General features: G+C 38.1%; 1 protein-coding gene across 1 annotated transcript; it reads left to right on the top strand.

Annotated features, from left to right (window-relative positions):
* Window positions 1-1,754: 1,754 nt before the first annotated feature.
* On the top strand, window positions 1,755-5,305 carry LOC104246285 (gibberellin 2-beta-dioxygenase 1-like). Its single transcript, XM_009802077.2, has 3 exons — window positions 1,755-2,152; window positions 3,581-3,932; window positions 5,030-5,305. The coding sequence occupies exons 1-3, from the start codon at window positions 1,755-1,757 to the stop codon at window positions 5,303-5,305; spliced, it is 1,026 nt and encodes a 341-aa protein (XP_009800379.1).
* Window positions 5,306-17,720: the final 12,415 nt, after the last annotated feature.

Below are 17,720 nucleotides of genomic sequence, written 5' to 3'. Positions count from 1 at the left end.
AGTCCAAACAAATATTGTGAATAGTAAATTGGGTTAATTATTTAAATCCAAAATATAAGTGTAGGCTAGTACATTTAATTAGACTACAAATTAAATGATAAGCTCATTTCATTAGTCCAAGGTCCAAATGGCTATTAGCCCATTTTAAAACCCAGGTTCATGCCACGTGTCAACTGATATGACGATCCAAGTCAAAGGAACGGGCCAATTAAATCATGCCACGTGTCAAATGATATGGAAATCCAAGTCAAATTAATGAGCCAATGAAATCATGCCATGTGTTAAGAGAAGGTGGCATACCAAATCAAATCAACAACCAATAGAGTTGTGCCAAGTGTCTAGATGGTATTGGTCAGTTCAAACGGACCAATCAAATTACAGAGCCACACCATTCCCTACAACTATAAATAGAGGTTTTCATAAAGCTAGAAGACATCAGAAGTTATAACAAGAAGCAAGAGAGAACTCGTGGATCAAACACCACAAATTTCTCTACAAGTTTCAAGCTTAAATCAATCAAGTTCAAGTTCAAGAAATCAAGTTTAAGCCCAAGAACAAAGAACAATTCAAGTATTCAAGACCAAGAACAAAGTCAAATTAAATACAAGGCGTTCAAGATCAAGGCTACTTGTTCGTGATACAATTCATGGCAACAATCAAAGTGTTTGCGATGGATAAATCAAATTTAAATTCAAGATCAAGCTCAAAGGCCCTTGAATTTATATTAGAAAAGTAGAATTAGAGGAATCATAGAGATTGTACACTCATATTATTTGAAACAAAATACTTCGATTGTTGCGATATTTTTTGGTCCTGATTTTATTTTCTCGACGCAAATTTATTGTCTATATATATATTAAAAAATTTGGTAGGTTTTTATAAAAATAATAAATGATTATCTCTTTTTACTTTTGATTCAAATTATAATTTAGTAAAAACTATTACATTATTTAAATTTTCAGTAAACTACACATGAAAAAACTAATCAAATCACTACTAAAAAATCATGTTTTAACGACGGACAAATTTTGTAGCTAAAAAGAAAAATCCGTCGCTAATCTCATTTAGCGATGGATTAGCAACGGATTATGCTAGCTACGAGCGTTTTAGTGACAGATTAACGACAACGTTCATAGCTAATCCCAGTTTTTTTTTGTGGTGAATATTACAATACAAAAGAATGTACAAAAAGAGGGAGATCAAGATAATTTTATGATATTTATATTTTGAATTAATTAAAAATAAAAAATAAATAAATAACACTCAAAAAAATATTGACAAATTTAGACCATTGAAGTTTTTTAAATAGTATGTATAGCACTAAGTGCTTGCTAAAATATAAATAATGGACAAATAATTTATTTGATTACTATATAATGTGTATTCGTTGATTTTGTAAAAAACAAAATAATTTTTCAGCACACTATATTAAATAATAACTAAGATTTATTAAAATAATATGATATATTAGATCATAATTTTATAAGATTAATATTTTGTCATATTATTCATGTATTTCGCGGGATCTAACACTAGTCGGAAGAACGGAAAAAAAACTCGGCTCCAGATGGCATAAACTGCCTAGCAAATACATACACCAGTGTATACATCTGTCACTAAGCCAGGGATGGTTTTACTTTATATATAGTTTGTAACGCCTCCATCATTTGCACTCATGCAAGAAAACCAGCAATTTTTTTTCCCATTCTTGTTCTTCCTCGTAGAAAAAGAAAAGAAATCTTGAAAATACAAATATGGTGGTTTCATCTAAACCAATTCTTGAAAATTCTTCTCACGTTAAAACATGCAAACCCTATACTTCTGATGATAATATTCCTGTGATAGACATGTTAGACCCTCAAGCTAAATTCCATATTACAAAAGCATGTCAAGAATTTGGATTTTTTAAGGTTGTCAATCATGATGTTCCTAAAGAAATAATGACCAAATTAGAAGGTGAAGCTATTAAGTTCTTTAATTTGCCGCAGTGTGAGAAGGACAAAGCTGGTCCTGCTAATCCTTTTGGTTATGGTAACAAAAGAATTGGCACAAATGGTGATGTTGGTTGGATTGAATATCTTCTCTTTACTACAAATCCTGAACTCATTTCAGAGAAATCCGTTAATATTCCTGGAAATTCTCACCTTTACTGGTAAGTGCAACAAACTCTTGAAATTTCCGAATGGGTTGTTTTTTATTTTTTTTGACAAAACCAAGAACGTGTTTTCTACTATTTTTCCTTTTACCGAAGTATGCTATTTTTGTCCACGCATATTGCCATTAGGAAATCTCTTTCAGCAACCATACTCTTTTTTAGTAAAACTAACCAGCAACATTGATTGGAATAGCTCAATTTTCCATAAGTCAATTATTCGTATATTCATTTATGCGACTTTCTTGAGTTACTCTATGATGGAAAATTCGGTCAATATTTAATGTCTGTCGATGTGTTTGGCCATGACTTCACTTGCGAAGCACCGCATCATTATTTGCAATAGTTGAAGTATACAAAATACGGAATTTTTTAGTATTTAAAACATCAATGAATATAAACAATAATAATGAATTTAAAATATCTGAATAATATTTCAAGTGAAATATTCCCTCTGTTTCAATTTAGATGACACATTTTACTTATTGCCAGTTTTGACTAAATTTTGAAGCTAAATTAAATTAGTTCAACTTAGTATTTCAAAATTAAAATTTAAATATTTAAAAACTATATGAAAAATATTATAAGTTGCAATTTTTCTCATGTCAATACAATAACAAAATATATTTAAAATGTTGGTTAAATTTTACACAGTTTAAATCTCGATAAGCGAAATATGTTATCTAAATTAAAATAAATGGATTTTCGCTCACAAAATTTTAACTATTTTTGAGTGAAACTCACGTTTAAAACACAACTACAACAAAAAAAAAATCAACTTCAAATACTATTTTTCTTGGAATTTCATTTTCTTCTGCTTTTTTAAATAATAACAGGGGAATTGAGTAAAATATTATTGTCCTTAATTTCGGTAAATTCTTTTTTGTCTTGCAAATCCTTTACTCTGTACTTTCCTATTCTTGAAAAGATTGCTATGCACCTTGACCTTTGGCTTTTCGTTCTTTCCGCTGCAAACTTCAACCAAATGCCATCTGCACACGCCTACTTATATCTTTTGAGGGAGATGTTCCACCTTCTTCTTCGATTTCTACATTTAGGGTTCGAATATATAAAATTATTACTCCCTCAGTTCTAGCTTGTGTGATACTCTTCTCTTTTTCCATAATTTGAAAAAAAATGAGACATTTCTATATTTAGTAATAAGTAATAATTTAATTTTAAACTTTCTATCTTATGCTTAATGTGATTATTTATAGCGACTGAAATTTTTTATGCCTTACTTCTAGAACACAAGTTTCAAAAATTATTCTTAAACTCCCTACTGCACAATAATTAAATATCATCACATAAATTGAGATGGACTTAGGAATATATACTACTCCGCGGTAAATCAACCATTATGGCTAGGAAAAGCACCATTTCTTTGATTTTTTCTAACTTTATTTTCCTTTTGTCTTTTGTATACAGGTCTGCTCTCAATGAATATGTGTCAGCAGTGAGAAATATAGCATGTCTTGTGTTGGAAATGATAGCAGAAGGATTAAAAATGGAGGCAAAGAATGTGCTAAGTAAGCTGCTAATGGATCAAAATAGTGACTCTTGTTTTAGGCTAAATCATTATCGACCATGCACACAACTTGAAGCATTGAGTGGAGGTAGAAATTTGATTGGTTTTGGAGAGCACACAGACCCACAAGTAATATCAGTAATAAGGTCTAATAACACAACTGGTTTGCAAATCTGCCTCAGAGATGGGACATGGGTCTCAGTACCACCTGATCACTACTCCTTTTTCATCATTGTTGGTGATTCCTTGCAGGTAAATTAATCTTAGCATGTATTTGGAGGGTTTTCTCACTTTTAGCCCGCGTCAGAAATTATTTATATTCGGTGACGGGAAAAATATATTAAATTTATATTATTTTTTGTATATAACATATATATATAGGAGATCGTCAGCTATCACAACTCACAGTCTAGTGGTACTAGTAGAAGTCATTTACAAAATAAATATACGTTCAATTCTCACTATTTGCCGTCCTTTTCTGATCCTTAAAACAACAACAAACCCACTATAATTTCACAAATGGGGTCGAGTCCTTTTCTGATTCTTGTGTAATAAAAAGAATTTAAAATAAAACAATAAAAAAATGTCTTAGCTTTTCAAGATTTTGTAATCCTAGAAAATGTTTCTGTTTTTTTTCCTTTCCTCATGACGTGGATTCTAGCTAGCGTTTGAATATAAATTTGATTGAAATTTGAAAAAAGAGTTTTTGAAGTTGTGTTAAAAAATAATTTTTGAAAGTTGAAGTTGTGTTTTGACATGCGTTTTATTTAAAGAAAAGTTAAAGTTATGTGGGTGGAAGAAATAATTTTACTCAAAAACAGCCCTAAACCAGTTTTTGGGAGCTTGAAAATTTTTGAAGCTTCAAAAAACATGATCATATTTCCTAAACAAATAATGTTTTCAAAAAAAAAAATTGAAAAAATGAAGCCAAAATCTATGGTCATATCAGGAGCTTAGTTCTTGCTTATTCTTTACATCTCAAAGTCTATGGCGGTGTAGTTTCTTTCTTCTGTTTTTCTTTCTTTTCCCTCTTACAAGATTATTGTTTTTAATTTTTATGCACTAACAAAGTAAAAAGTATTTATACAATTAGATTATTTACATGACAATTACAAGTAAATATCTATATAAGCACACATTTTTTAAAATGGTATAAATTAAATGGTAGTAATATTCTATAGTTGGTTAACTTTATTGATTTGGTACAACACTTTTAATGATATCCGTGTATATAACTTAAATACATAATAATAAACTACATATATACCTTATTACTAATTAGGGATTTTTTTTTTCTCATTGAAATTTTGGATTATTTTAACTTTTGTTTGTCTGTATTTTGATGGCAGGTAATGACTAATGGGAGATTTAGGAGTGTAAGGCACAGAGTGTTGGCAAACAGTTTGAAGTCAAGGTTGTCAATGATCTATTTTGGTGGACCGCCCTTGAGTGAAAAAATAGCACCTTTATCTTGTTTAATGGAGGAAGGAGAAGAAGGTTTGTACAAGGAATTTACATGGGGTGAATACAAGAAATCAGCCTACTTGACAAGGTTGGGGGATAATAGGCTAGGACTGTTTGAGAAGAAAATTAAAATACGACATGGTCATAATTTGCTAATTTAGGAAAGATATTTTAGGATTTTGTCATCCAATAGACAGGTTTGGAAAGATTTTGGCCTTGGTTGGAACCCCTAGGTAGAGAAAACCAAGATTTTGTTTTGTTATTAATTTCATCACCTACATTTTTTTTTTTTTTGTGTTTAATGGAAAAAAAAATACCCCTGTATACTATAATAAATATCATGTTATCATCCTCGTGTCGATCTCTTTGTATGTGTGGTGAAAGCTTTCGATTTCTTAGCTAGTTTAATTTCTACGCATGTTCAGTAAGTCCTACTCCAAATAAATTGCTGGTACGCATGTTCATCCACATTGATAAGTATAAACAGCTACTACTATTGATTGACGTGTTTTCAGACAAACGACTTTCACTTGTACCGATTTTTTTTCATTCTTAAGACTCGATGTCAAGACCTTAATCGGAGAATCATATTCTATCTCATTATAACCTGACTTATATGGCGTATCAAAGCATATATGCTTAACTAAACAGTTTGTTAGATTCAGAGTGTGCCCTAATAATAAATAAGAAAAAAAGATTGGAGGCTAAAGAAACTAGGAAGTTTCTTGCTTCAAGTGGCGGTGTGGCAGGAATTCTTGGAACCATCAAATAAGAAAAACATTGTGGATAAAACAAGAAAAATTCCATACTTGAGAAAGACCCTGAAAAACTCATCTTGATATTTCAAAGTGCGACTAGATTCCATGAATGTTTGAGAGTTTAAAATATTCCTAGTACATAAAACCAGAAGAGGAATTGCTCAGATCTAGAAATTTATCTTCCCAAATTCAAGAAAGAAGGTTTAACGGCACAACGATCGTGGCAGGAGAAGAATTATGCCACTCAATTTTCTTTTAAGCATTTAAATTGGTTTTTTGAGAAACGTACACAAAATGAGGGGTGAGGCAGACACATGGCCCAGGCGAGAATGTAACACGCAGGCGGAACATTTGGTTCCTACGTTTTAGCCACCAAACCAAGAAACTGTGTTACAGCAAATCGAACTATTAGCTGGCCAAGTTCAGAAGCTGTATCATGAGTTTGAAAGGCGTTGGTCCATATTCAGTGACCAAGGCGAAAAGGGTCAATTTTGTTCTTTGTTAATTATTCGAAATTGAACAGCTTTATTATTCATTAAACTTTTGGTCTAATATTATCTATCTGTTAAGAAAAATCTTATTTTTGCCGTTGACACCCTAAAGAAGCTTTATTTTAAAGGTAACTTTAAACTATATATAGTCATAGTTAGGGGTAAATTGGAAAATTTTTCTGGAAAAATTTAAATGTACGAAAGTCTACAAGTTTCATGTTGGAGCTCTCCTAAAGATAAGGTAATACGAGACTATTCGCTAGCAAGGATAATTTGAATGACAACAATACCTTAGACCACTTTGTAATCTTGCCCAAGAAATGTCCTCGGGTTGAACGTCTTCTCTTGGTGTTGCCTGCATAGAGAGACACAAAGCAAGCCGTGGCGGACTTTCAGGGGTTTGGATTGACTTATTTTAAGTAATTATTGGCTTTTAAACACTTTTCTAGTTTATGTGGTATTTGACAATGATAAAAAATGCATAAAAACACTTATTTTTAGGCATGAAAATACAAAAATAAGCCATAATCCAAAAGTTGGATATTTCCAACTTATGGCTTTGACTTTTAGCTTAAAAGCTACTTTTTAAAAGTCAATCCAAATACCCTCTTTAGCTAAAGCGTCCTGACAGTCAAAGCTAGAAGTAATGAGACGTCCGAGGATTGATATATAGGAGTCCTTGCAAATATCTACACAAAAACTACGTAGCAATACCAGTATGAGTCAAAATTTATCTGTAATATGATTAAATCATGTTAGCATTAAGGAGGCATTCACAGGCTGCCATGTGCCACCAATACAACTCCAATGAAGGCCTGTCCAAAGTCGAAATGGTTCAAGAAACAATAAAGGTTGCAGTCAAAGAGTCAGCAAGGAGCAGGGTCGAGGAGTCGTCAACGATCAAGGTCGAGGTCGAACATCCTTGACAGAGTTATAACGGCTAGTTCCAAGATAGAACAATAATTCCAAGATATCACCTGTACTATTAGGGTTTCTAGGAACATGTTCCTTATAAATAGAAAAAGATACAATGATATGGGACATGGGATATTCATTTATAAAAAAAATACATTGACTTTATAGAGAGAATATATTCTTATTACAAGCATATAAAAATAACCTTTTTACTAAGATTCTTGTCGAGCATTTCCATCGGATCCAAGAACAACTTGAGTGTTCAAAGGCTCATCAATCATTCACTATTGTCAGAGAGAATATTCACAGATCTCACCCCTTTTCGGGTGACTCATACGTTTTTATTGACTTAAATGCCATTTCTTGGTATTTATTACTATTTAACGCTATATTCCATCTTTTTGGATCATTGAACATTGTTATTATTGCTCATTACCATCCGGATAAATGTACAAGTTCTTTGTCAAAAAATCAATTACCTTGTCTTTGGGATATTATTATTAGCTAAGATTGACTCTTCTTTGTTTAAATTTAATTGGTTGAACCAAGATATTTTTGGTCAAATAGTTTGGTGCCATATGTGGGGATCACTGCTGTTCTAAAGAGAATGGAGGAAATGGAGAATAATCGAACACTCAGAGATCAAATGAAAGAACACCAAGAAAGAGTTGATAGGATACCGAACGCCCCTAAGCTATTGCCAAAGAGGGACGCCGGTAGATTTGTAGACCAGCCATACAGGGAAGAAGGAATCCCCGCATGTCATATCAAAGACCTTCAAAATCCCATCGTATCTCAGGATATACGACGACACGACTGACCCCGAAGATCACGTGACTTACTATGTCACCTACATAAAAGGCAACGACCTCACCAAAGAACAAGTGTCCTCTATTTTGCTGAAGAAATTTGGCTAAACTCTTACGGAAGGAGCATTAACATGGTACTCACAGCTACCAGCCCGCTCCATAGAAACCTTCGAGAAAATGGCCGATAAGTTTGTAACGATGCATGCTGGAGCCAAGAAAGTCGAAGCAAGAGTAAACGATATATTCTCCATAAAGTAATCCTTGGGAGAAAGAATGGACTTCCTCGCCCGATTCAATAGGGTAAGGATGACCTTACTAAACATGTCCGAGGGGATGGCGGTCACGACTTTTCAAAACGGGTTGAGTAGAAATGGTTCGAGAGCGACTAGAAAACTGCTGAGCTGGTTGATGAAATATCATCCAACCACTTGGGATGAAATCTACAATGCTTACTGTGCCGAAGTCTGAGCAGATGAGGACGACCTCAATCGGCTTATCTCGCTACAAGATGAGTCCAGGAAAGAACGAAGAGACAATATCAGGAGGGATCACCCGGTCTCACGACCCAATGGGGAAAGACATCAGCCATATGTTAGGGCCTCCGCCCCACCTTCTCTCCGCTATAAAGAAGGTTCATCCAGGCCAAGAATGAACTCATTGGAATGAGAGAGGTATGCCCCCTTAATATCTACTCACAATTTTTGTGTGTCACCTATAGAAATAGTCTATGCCTTGGAGTAACTCGAAACGAAGGTGAAGTGGCCACCAAAGATGAGGTCCTATCTAAGCACCAGAAAATCCAACGCTCTCTGTGAGTTCCACCAGGAGCACGGACATAAAACAGACGATCGCCCTTAGGCAAGAGGTTGTAAGCATGTTGCGGCAAGGACACCTCAAAGAGCTGATGAGCGGCAAAGGGAGAAACAACTTCACCAGAGGAGGTGAACACCAAGGGCTGTTAAAGCCACCATCACCAGCTCGCACTATCAACATGATTATCGGCGGCAGCAACAACGCCTCTATCAACGATGTTAAATTCACTACCACTCACAATCTCAAATGATCTCTCACCCGCAAACGGTATGACAGACTCGAAGAAAGTATCATCTTCGATGAGCCAGATGCCGACGGTTTGACTTTCCCTCATAATGATACTTTGGTCATTACTTTGCGCACTTTAGTTACTGATGTCTAACATATCATGGTAGACGATAGAAGTGGAACGTGCATTATCAATCCCCGATTCCTCACTAGATAAGACTCGAGGACAGGATAGTGTCACGCTGTATCACACTATCCAGTTTAATAATGCAGTTGAACGGACATCGAGAGAAATTACAATCCCCATCTTGGCCAGCAGCGTAATACGGGAGACGACATTCCACATCATGGACCATACACCTGCATACAATGCCATAGTAGGACGACCATGTATACATCCACGTGAGAGCCATCCCCTCCAGTATATACCAAGTAATCAAATTCGCAACACCTTGGGGGATATTCAGCATACGGGAAGAACATCGCACGTCTAGGGAATGCTACCGTATCGCCTTAGACAGCACAACAACCCAACAGAAAAAAATAAGGAAAAGAGGCCTAGCAATCAATAGGGCCGAGGTCGAAACAAGAAGAGACCAGGGATGTCATCATGGATCCCGAAATGGTTGAAGCTGCGGATTCGACTATAGAGGATCTCGACCCCATTCAATTAGATCCTAACGACTACAGCAAAAAGGCCTACATCGACTGCAAACTCCTAGAATTAGGTAAATTTAGTCAATTCTTAATAACTAATGTAGTTTTGTTTGCTTTCAGCCATGCAGATATGTCAGGCGTCCCTAAGGAGATCGCCACACACAAATTAAACGTCGATTCGTTCTACCACCCGGTAGGCAGCTCAGACAAATGTTCAATGCCACTATCAACGATGTCATCCACGAGGAGGTGGAAAAACTATTAGAAAATGGATCAATCAGAGAGTCAAAATATCCCAAGTGGATCGCCAACATAGTGATGGTCAAAAAGAAAAAAGGAAAATGGCTGATGTGTGTAGACTTCATGGACTTGAACGACGCATGCCCACAGGATTCATTCCCATTACCACATATTGACTAACTCATCGACGCAATGACTGGGCATGAGATGCTGGGATTTTTGGACGCATAATCGGACTATTAATAGATATTTATGGAATAAGAGGACCAGGAGAAAACCAAGTTCATCACCCACCGAGGAACATATTGTTCTATGGTTATTCCATTTGGGCTAAAGAACGCATGGGCAACCCATTAAAGATTGGTCACAAAAATGTTCAAAGATCAGCTCGACAAGACCATGGAGGTATATATCGACAACATGCTAGTCAAATTCGTAAAGATAGAAGACTATATCGACCATTTAAAGGAAGCCTTCGATATACTGAGACGATACGGAATGAAACTAAACCTAGAGAAATGCGCATTTGGCGTAGCCTCAGGAAAGTTCTTAAGCTTTTTAGTATCACAACAAGGGATCGAGGTCAACCCAGGACAGATCAAAGCTATCGAAGGGATATCAGAGCTTCTGTCTACAAATAAGTAAGTCCAAATGTTGATTGGTCGAATCGCCACCTTATCAAGATTCATCTCACTGTCATCTGACAAATGTTACAAATTTTTTGACGTACTCAAAAAGGATAACGACCTCGAGTGGACTCCCGAGTGCGTACAAGCTTTGCGAAAACTGAAGATGTATCTGTCATCACCACCTTTGCTCTTAAAGCCCGAACCCGGGAAACATCTCCTCGTCTGCTTGGCCGTTTCCGAAGTGGTAGTAAGTGTAATCCTGATATGAGAAAGTAAAGATATGCAATCTCCCATTTATTTCATTAGCACAACACTCATCGACACCAAGACGAGGTACCCACACCTCGAGAAACTAGCCCTTGGCACTTGTTGCAGCCTCGTAAACGCTTAGACCCTATTTCTAGTGCCATCCTATCTCGGTCATTACCACCTTTCCTCTAACGGGCATTTTACATAAACCCAAGTTATCAGGGAGGCTGGCCAAGTAGGCCATCGAGCTAAGAGAGCAACATATTACCCACGAACGGCGATAAAGTTGCAAGTGCTCACTGACTTCATCATAGACATCAGCGCAAAGATAATGCCTGAAATCGAGAAGGAAGCCATCCAAGCTTCTCTCCAAACACAAGACCTATGGGTCCTATACACCAACGATGCATCCAACGCTTTTGGATCCGGACTTAGACTTGTACTCGAGGTCCCTACCGACAAATTAATTTTCCAGTCCATAAGATGCCCAAATATAACTAACAACAAGGCCGAGTATGAGGCCGTAATTATATGATTGAGGCTAGAACTCAAGTATGGGGCGAAGCGGTTAAAACTCTATTGTGCTTCCCAGCTCGTAGTCAACCAAGTTAAAGGGACTTTCTAGATTAAAGAACAAAGGTTGCAAAAATATCAAACCAAGAATTATAAGCTGCTACCCATATTCGACGAATGCCATATCGACCAGATCCCGCATACGGAGAATGTTGAAGCGGATGGCCTCGCCAAATTAGCTGCAGCCACCAAAAGTATCACGATCGAGGATAAAAGCATAGTCCACCTCTTCAACTCATCGCTACACCAAATCGAGGTAAGATCTGTAAGCTTAACTTGGGATTGGCGAAATAGTATTATTTCCTACTTTAAGGATGACGCTCTCCCAAACGATCAAAAAGAAGCCAAAAAATGAGAGTGCAAGCAGCCAAATACAATCTCCTCCATAGCGACCTATACAAGAGGACATACGGCGACCCTCTAGAGAAATGTTTGGTCCCAAACCAAATCCAGTGCGTCCTTGAGGAGGTCCATGAAAGACATTGCAGCACTCACTCCGGCAATTGAGCACTCGTTAGATGTCTCATTCGGGGGGTTGGATACTATTGGCCCACTATGAAAAAGTACGCCTCAGAATTCATGAAGAAATGTGAGCAATGTGAAAAATACACCCCAATAATTCTCCAAGCAGGTGAACATCTTCACTCAATCACCTCTATGTGGTCGTTCATCAAGTAGGGAATGGACATCGTGGGCCTCCTCCCAACAGGACGAGGTAATGTACGATTCTTTTTTATTTTAACTGATTATTTCTCTAAATGGGTGGAAGTAGGAGCATTCGCCCAAATACGCGAACAAGAGGTAATCACTTTTATATGGAGAAATGTCATTGCCAATTTGGCCTACTCAAAGTGATCAGCTGCGACAACTAACCCCAGTTCATGGGAAAGAAAACCGTTGAATTCTTTGAAAAATGGCATATTAAGAGGATACTTTCAACCCTGTATCACCCAGCGGGTAACGGACAAGCAGAATCCTCCAACAAGTCCATAGTAAGCATCATGAAGAAAAAGCTCAAAGACGCCAAGGGATTGTGGCCGGAGATACTCCCAAAAGTATTATGGGTGCATAGAACTACCCCGAATATGTGTACAGGAGAAACACCTAACTCTCTGGTCTATAGGACCGAAGCAGTCATACCAATCGAAGTCGGAGAACCCGGCCTAAGGTACTCCCACGAAAGTGGTATTGGCAATGATGAGAGTAGAAGGCAGGAACTCGATGAAATCGACGAACGAAGAGATATGGCGTACATAAGGATGGTCGCCCAAAAGTAGCAAGCAGAACGTTATTACAACAAGAAAGCAAAGGTTCGGCTGCTCAAAGTCTAGGATTATGTACTCAAAGCCAAACCCTAAGTGAGCAAAGACCCACGGGAAGGCAAACTGGGAACAAGCTAGGATGGCCACAAAATCTCAGTCAAAACAAACAAGGGTTCATTCCAATTTAGAGCCAATGGATGGATAGCAATTACCGAACAATTGGAACATCAGCCACCTCAAATACTTCAACTTCTAAAAGGAAGAAGTGTCTCTAAGTCGTACTCTTTTTCCCTCACTTAAGTTCTATCCCATTAGAGTTTTCTCAAGGAGGTTTTTACCGAGGCGACAAAGGGGACGCTTCAAGTCGAAGTATGTGAGGGAGGGACTATTTTTCTCTTTCATTACCCGACTCCTCAATACTCTCCAAGTCAAGCAATGAAGGGACTAGATAGATTGGGATTGCAATGTCAACCAACGCCAAAATTTTGTAACTTTCTCAAATTATATAATCATAGCAACAACATCAAAGTAATAAGAAACTTACATTTATCAGAAACACCTTTCTGCCCTCGGCCGTGATTAATAAAAGATTAAGTTCAACCAAGCTCAAACAACACATATCGGCCCTCTGTCACGACCTAATTTCACCCTCTATGAACTGTTATGATGGTACCTAGTCTCTACGACTAGGTAAACCTAATATTGCAGAAATGAAATGAAATACAAAGATAACAGCTAACAGATATAGTTAATAAGCAGAAACGGTACCACTCGGCATATAAAATAATCATCTTTTCCCAAAACCTGGAATGTCGCAATGTCACAAGCTTCTAAGAGTTTCTAACTGCTCTATACATTTATGTCTGAAAAAAACATGGGGGAAATCAACACAAGGGGATAGAAGGGGACTACGAGGTCTGCGGAAGCGGTAGATGTACCTTGAAGTCTCCTGAAGCAACAACCACGCAACTAGACTCGAGGCTGATAGCTAGTACCTGGATCTGCACACGTAAAACATGTGCAGGAAAGGGCATGAGTACACCACAACGGTACCCAGTAAGTGCCAAGCCTAATCTCGATCGAGTAATGATGAGATCATGTCAGGGCCCTACTAGTACAAATATAATGAGATACGATAGCAAAGAAATATACAGTAAAGTAAATACGAAAATCTAACAGGAATAGAATTCAATGAAAACCAACAGCTCAAAACACAGTAATAGCAACAGAGGATCTCCTGGGATACAGTCCCGTAGTCCCAAATGTAAATGTGTTGGGGGATCTCCCGGAATACCGTTCCGTAGTCCCAAAGTAAATATGCAGTGTTGGGGGATCTCCCAAAATATCATTCCGTAGTATGAAAGTAAATATGGAGTACAGGGGATCTCCCGGAATACCGTTCCATAGTCCCAAAGTAAATATGCAGCTCAACCAATATAAATAACAGTCACAGCAAGAAAATCTACAGTTTGGATTAAGTTCAAATCAAGAAAACCAAGTAATTTCACTAAACATGCTACACATAGTTCAAATAGGCAGTTAAAACACGTAAGCATGCTTTTTTAATCTAAACATGATAGTACATATGCTAATGTAATTCAAACAAGGAGAAAACAGTTATGACTTAGTGAAAAAAATGGTGTATTACAACAAATAGCCCGCGTACGTACTTGTCACCTCACGTACATGGTGTTCATATATCAAACATTACCAAATCCTAAGGGGAGTACCCCCACACAAGGTTAGACAAATCACTTACCTCAACCAAGCTCAATTCAATCCGGAATAATGCTCTTTCCACGAATATTCGGCTCCGGGTGACCCAAATCTAGCCAAATCAATTACATAACGTAAATATAGCTACAAGCAACTAATCTAGCTAATGAAATCAAAGATATGTCAAGAAAATAGAACTACGCCCAAAAAGCATCCCGAGGCCCACGTCTCGGAATCGGGTAAAAGTCACAAAAGACCAACACCCATTCACTCACGAGTTCACTCGTACAAAAATCATCCAAAACCAACGCCTAAATCCCACTCAAAACTCATATTCTTGGTTAGGGAACTTTTACCCTATCCTCCCAACTTCCTCACTCAAATCCCCTAATTAGATGAAGAATACATCAATATATTCATGAAATATGATCAAAATCTAGTTAGCAATAGTTACCCAATAGCTCTCCTTGAAAATCTCTCAAAAATTTGCCTTCCACCAAGCTCCAAATTGAATTTTGTGATATGAACTTCAAACCCTCGAAAATCCCCTTTTCTGCCCAGCGATTTCCGCTTCTGCGATGCGGTCCTGCTTCTGCGATAGGGACTCTGCATTTGAGAGTTTTCAATAAACTCCAGAGTCCGCACCTGCTCGTCGTCGTCTGCATCAGCGGATGCGCTTCTGCGGAGCCTTGGGTCCCTCTCACCTCTGCATCTACGACTACCCTTCCGCAGATGCGGCTCCGCTCCTGTGGCTCGCATCTGCGACCCCTGGACTTTATACCCAAACCCGCACATGTGACTCCTTCCTCACTTCTGTGGGGCTGCACCAGCGAGCTTCCCACCACATGTGCGAAAACACCAGAACCAACCAACTTCAAAATATGCACAAGTCCAAATTTAACCCGTTGAGCATCCAAAACACACCCGAGGCCCCCGAGACCTCAAACAAACATACCAACCAATCCTAAAACACCATATGAACTTAGTCAAGCCCTCAAAACACATCAAACAACTCTAACGACACAAATCGCCCTCCAATGCAAATTTAATGAACTTGAAACTTCCAAATTCGACATTGATGCCGAAACCAACCAAACCACGTCCGAATGACCTCAAATTTTGTACACAAGTCATAATTCACACTAGGTACCTACTCCAACTTCCGGAATCGGATTCTGACCCCGATATCAAAAATTCCACTACCGACCCAAAACTCCAAAAAGTCGACTTTCGCTATTTCAAGCCTAATTGAGCTACGAGCCTCAAAAACACAATCCAGACACGCCCCTAAGCCCAAAATTACCCAACGGAGCTAACAAAATTGATGGAACTCCATTCTAGAGTCATCTTCACACAATTCCGACTATAGTCTAATCCTAAAACTTAACCTCCATTTAGGGACTAAGTGTCCCAAAGTACTTCAAAAACCAAAACGAATCTTCCCGGCAAGTCACACCGACCGGGTCAGGGCAAGTTAATGGGGGATCAGGGCTCTAACTCTCAAAACGACCGACCGGGTCGTTACATCCTCCCCCTCTTAAGACAATCGTTCATCCTCGAACGAGTATAGAGACATACCTTAAGTGGTGAAAAGATGAGGATAACGACTACTCATTGTAAGCACGTGATTTTTGACCCTCCCCGGGAATTTTTACATTCTTAGCTTAAATATTTAATTTAGGACTAATATAGCTATTTTGACTATTTTTACTTTATTTTTCTCGCAAAAGAAAAAAATTACAAAAAAATATATATATAAATTTTAGTTTATGTATCCCTCATAAACTTGAAAAAATCAAAAAATTGCACTTTATTTTTGTACTTTATATAATTTCGAAAATTACAAAAAAATATAATTCTATTAAGGTTTTGTAGTCATTTTAATTTGGAAAAAATGCAAAAATATTACTTTATATTTTATCTTTATATAAAAACGAAAATTAAAAAAAATAGTTTTATTAATATTTTGTAGCTATTTTAAATCTTGAAAAAATATTAAGAAAATAATAATATAGTTTTGTTTTAAATAATTAGTCTTATTTTAGTAGCTATTTTGCTTATATAGGACTAGTTAAGCAACGTCGTGTTCCTATTTCTCGGGTCTGGGCAAAAGAATAATATTCGGGTTCAAACTACCCGGTTTTAGGCCTAATTTTCAGACCTAGCCCATAATAAACCGAGTCCACGACACGTGGGGAACCCCACCACGCGTGGGGGACATATGCCTTGAACCCCACCATGCGTGGGGCTCATTTTTCTTGGCACACACGGACATTTTGCTGAACAAAAGAGGGACTTTTTGAAAAATTGAAGAACGGACTTTAGAAAATTTGGAAAAAACATGCACTATTCATCTTCTTCTTCCTAAAGAAGAAGAAGAAAACCCCAGCAAAACGACCAAAACAACCACCTCCTTTCTCCCGTCGTCAACTGAAACCAGCCCAACTCCATCACCATCGTCAAAACACCACCTCCGTCAGCTACCCAAATGACCCTACACCACACACTGACTCCGTCAACAACCCGCCCGTCCATGTCCGCCATTGCCGCCCGCTGCAAGCTCCAGCTCCAACCAAACTGAGCTGCTGCTGCATTCGTCCAAAGCCACCATCAACGACCAAAACCCAGTCGCACCCCTCGTCGCAACCAGCTCCCCCCATCGCCTTCTTCATCACCAAAAAAAAACCTAGCAAAACCCTAGTAGCCCTCCCCGTCAACCACCAGAAAAAAACCAGCAGTTTGCATCGCTGTTGTTGCGTTCTTCTACTCCCTCACGTCCAAAACGCCACCACCCACGTCCGTCGACACCCACGCCTCCGCCTCTGTCAAACAGCAACTGCTGTTGCTTGCCTGTCACCCTTCCAAAACCTTTTCGTCGCCTCCCCATCGTAACCACAAAAAACCCAGTCGCACCACTACCCCCTCACGGCGTCACTGCCCCGACGACCACTGCTGTTCGTCGTCCCCATGTCCAGCGACGCCTCCGGCCATTAAACACTGCCCGTTGACCCCACAGTCGTCGACCAAACAGTCCGTCAGTGAGGTCGAGTTGAAGTCGAGTTCCAGTCCATAGTCCAAAAGTTGAGTCGAGGTCCGGTTCGTCAGTTTGTTCCGGGGTTTCGTTGTTGTTCCTCGTTCAGTGAAGTCCAGCTTGAGTCCCGTCGGGGTCGTGTTTGTCGTTCTGAGGTTGTCGAAGTTCAAAGGTTATTGTTCTTCATCCTTTGTTTAATTTCGTT

The sequence above is a fragment of the Nicotiana sylvestris genome, chromosome 12 (assembly GCF_000393655.2).
Source record: "Nicotiana sylvestris chromosome 12, ASM39365v2, whole genome shotgun sequence".
Taxonomy (NCBI): Eukaryota; Viridiplantae; Streptophyta; class Magnoliopsida; order Solanales; family Solanaceae; genus Nicotiana; species Nicotiana sylvestris.
This window is presented reverse-complemented; position numbering and strand designations above follow the sequence as displayed.

What these genes read in the sequence shown, in the direction of transcription:
- LOC104246285 (XM_009802077.2), top strand. Translation starts at nt 1,755, where the DNA reads ATGGTGGTTTCATCTAAACCAATTCTTGAAAATTCTTCTCACGTTAAA. An exon ending in GGAAATTCTCACCTTTACTG is followed by an intron (nt 2,153 to 3,580) that starts GTAAGTGCAACA and finishes TTTTGTATACAG; the next exon opens with GTCTGCTCTCAATGAATATG. An exon ending in TTGTTGGTGATTCCTTGCAG is followed by an intron (nt 3,933 to 5,029) that starts GTAAATTAATCT and finishes TTTTGATGGCAG; the next exon opens with GTAATGACTAATGGGAGATT.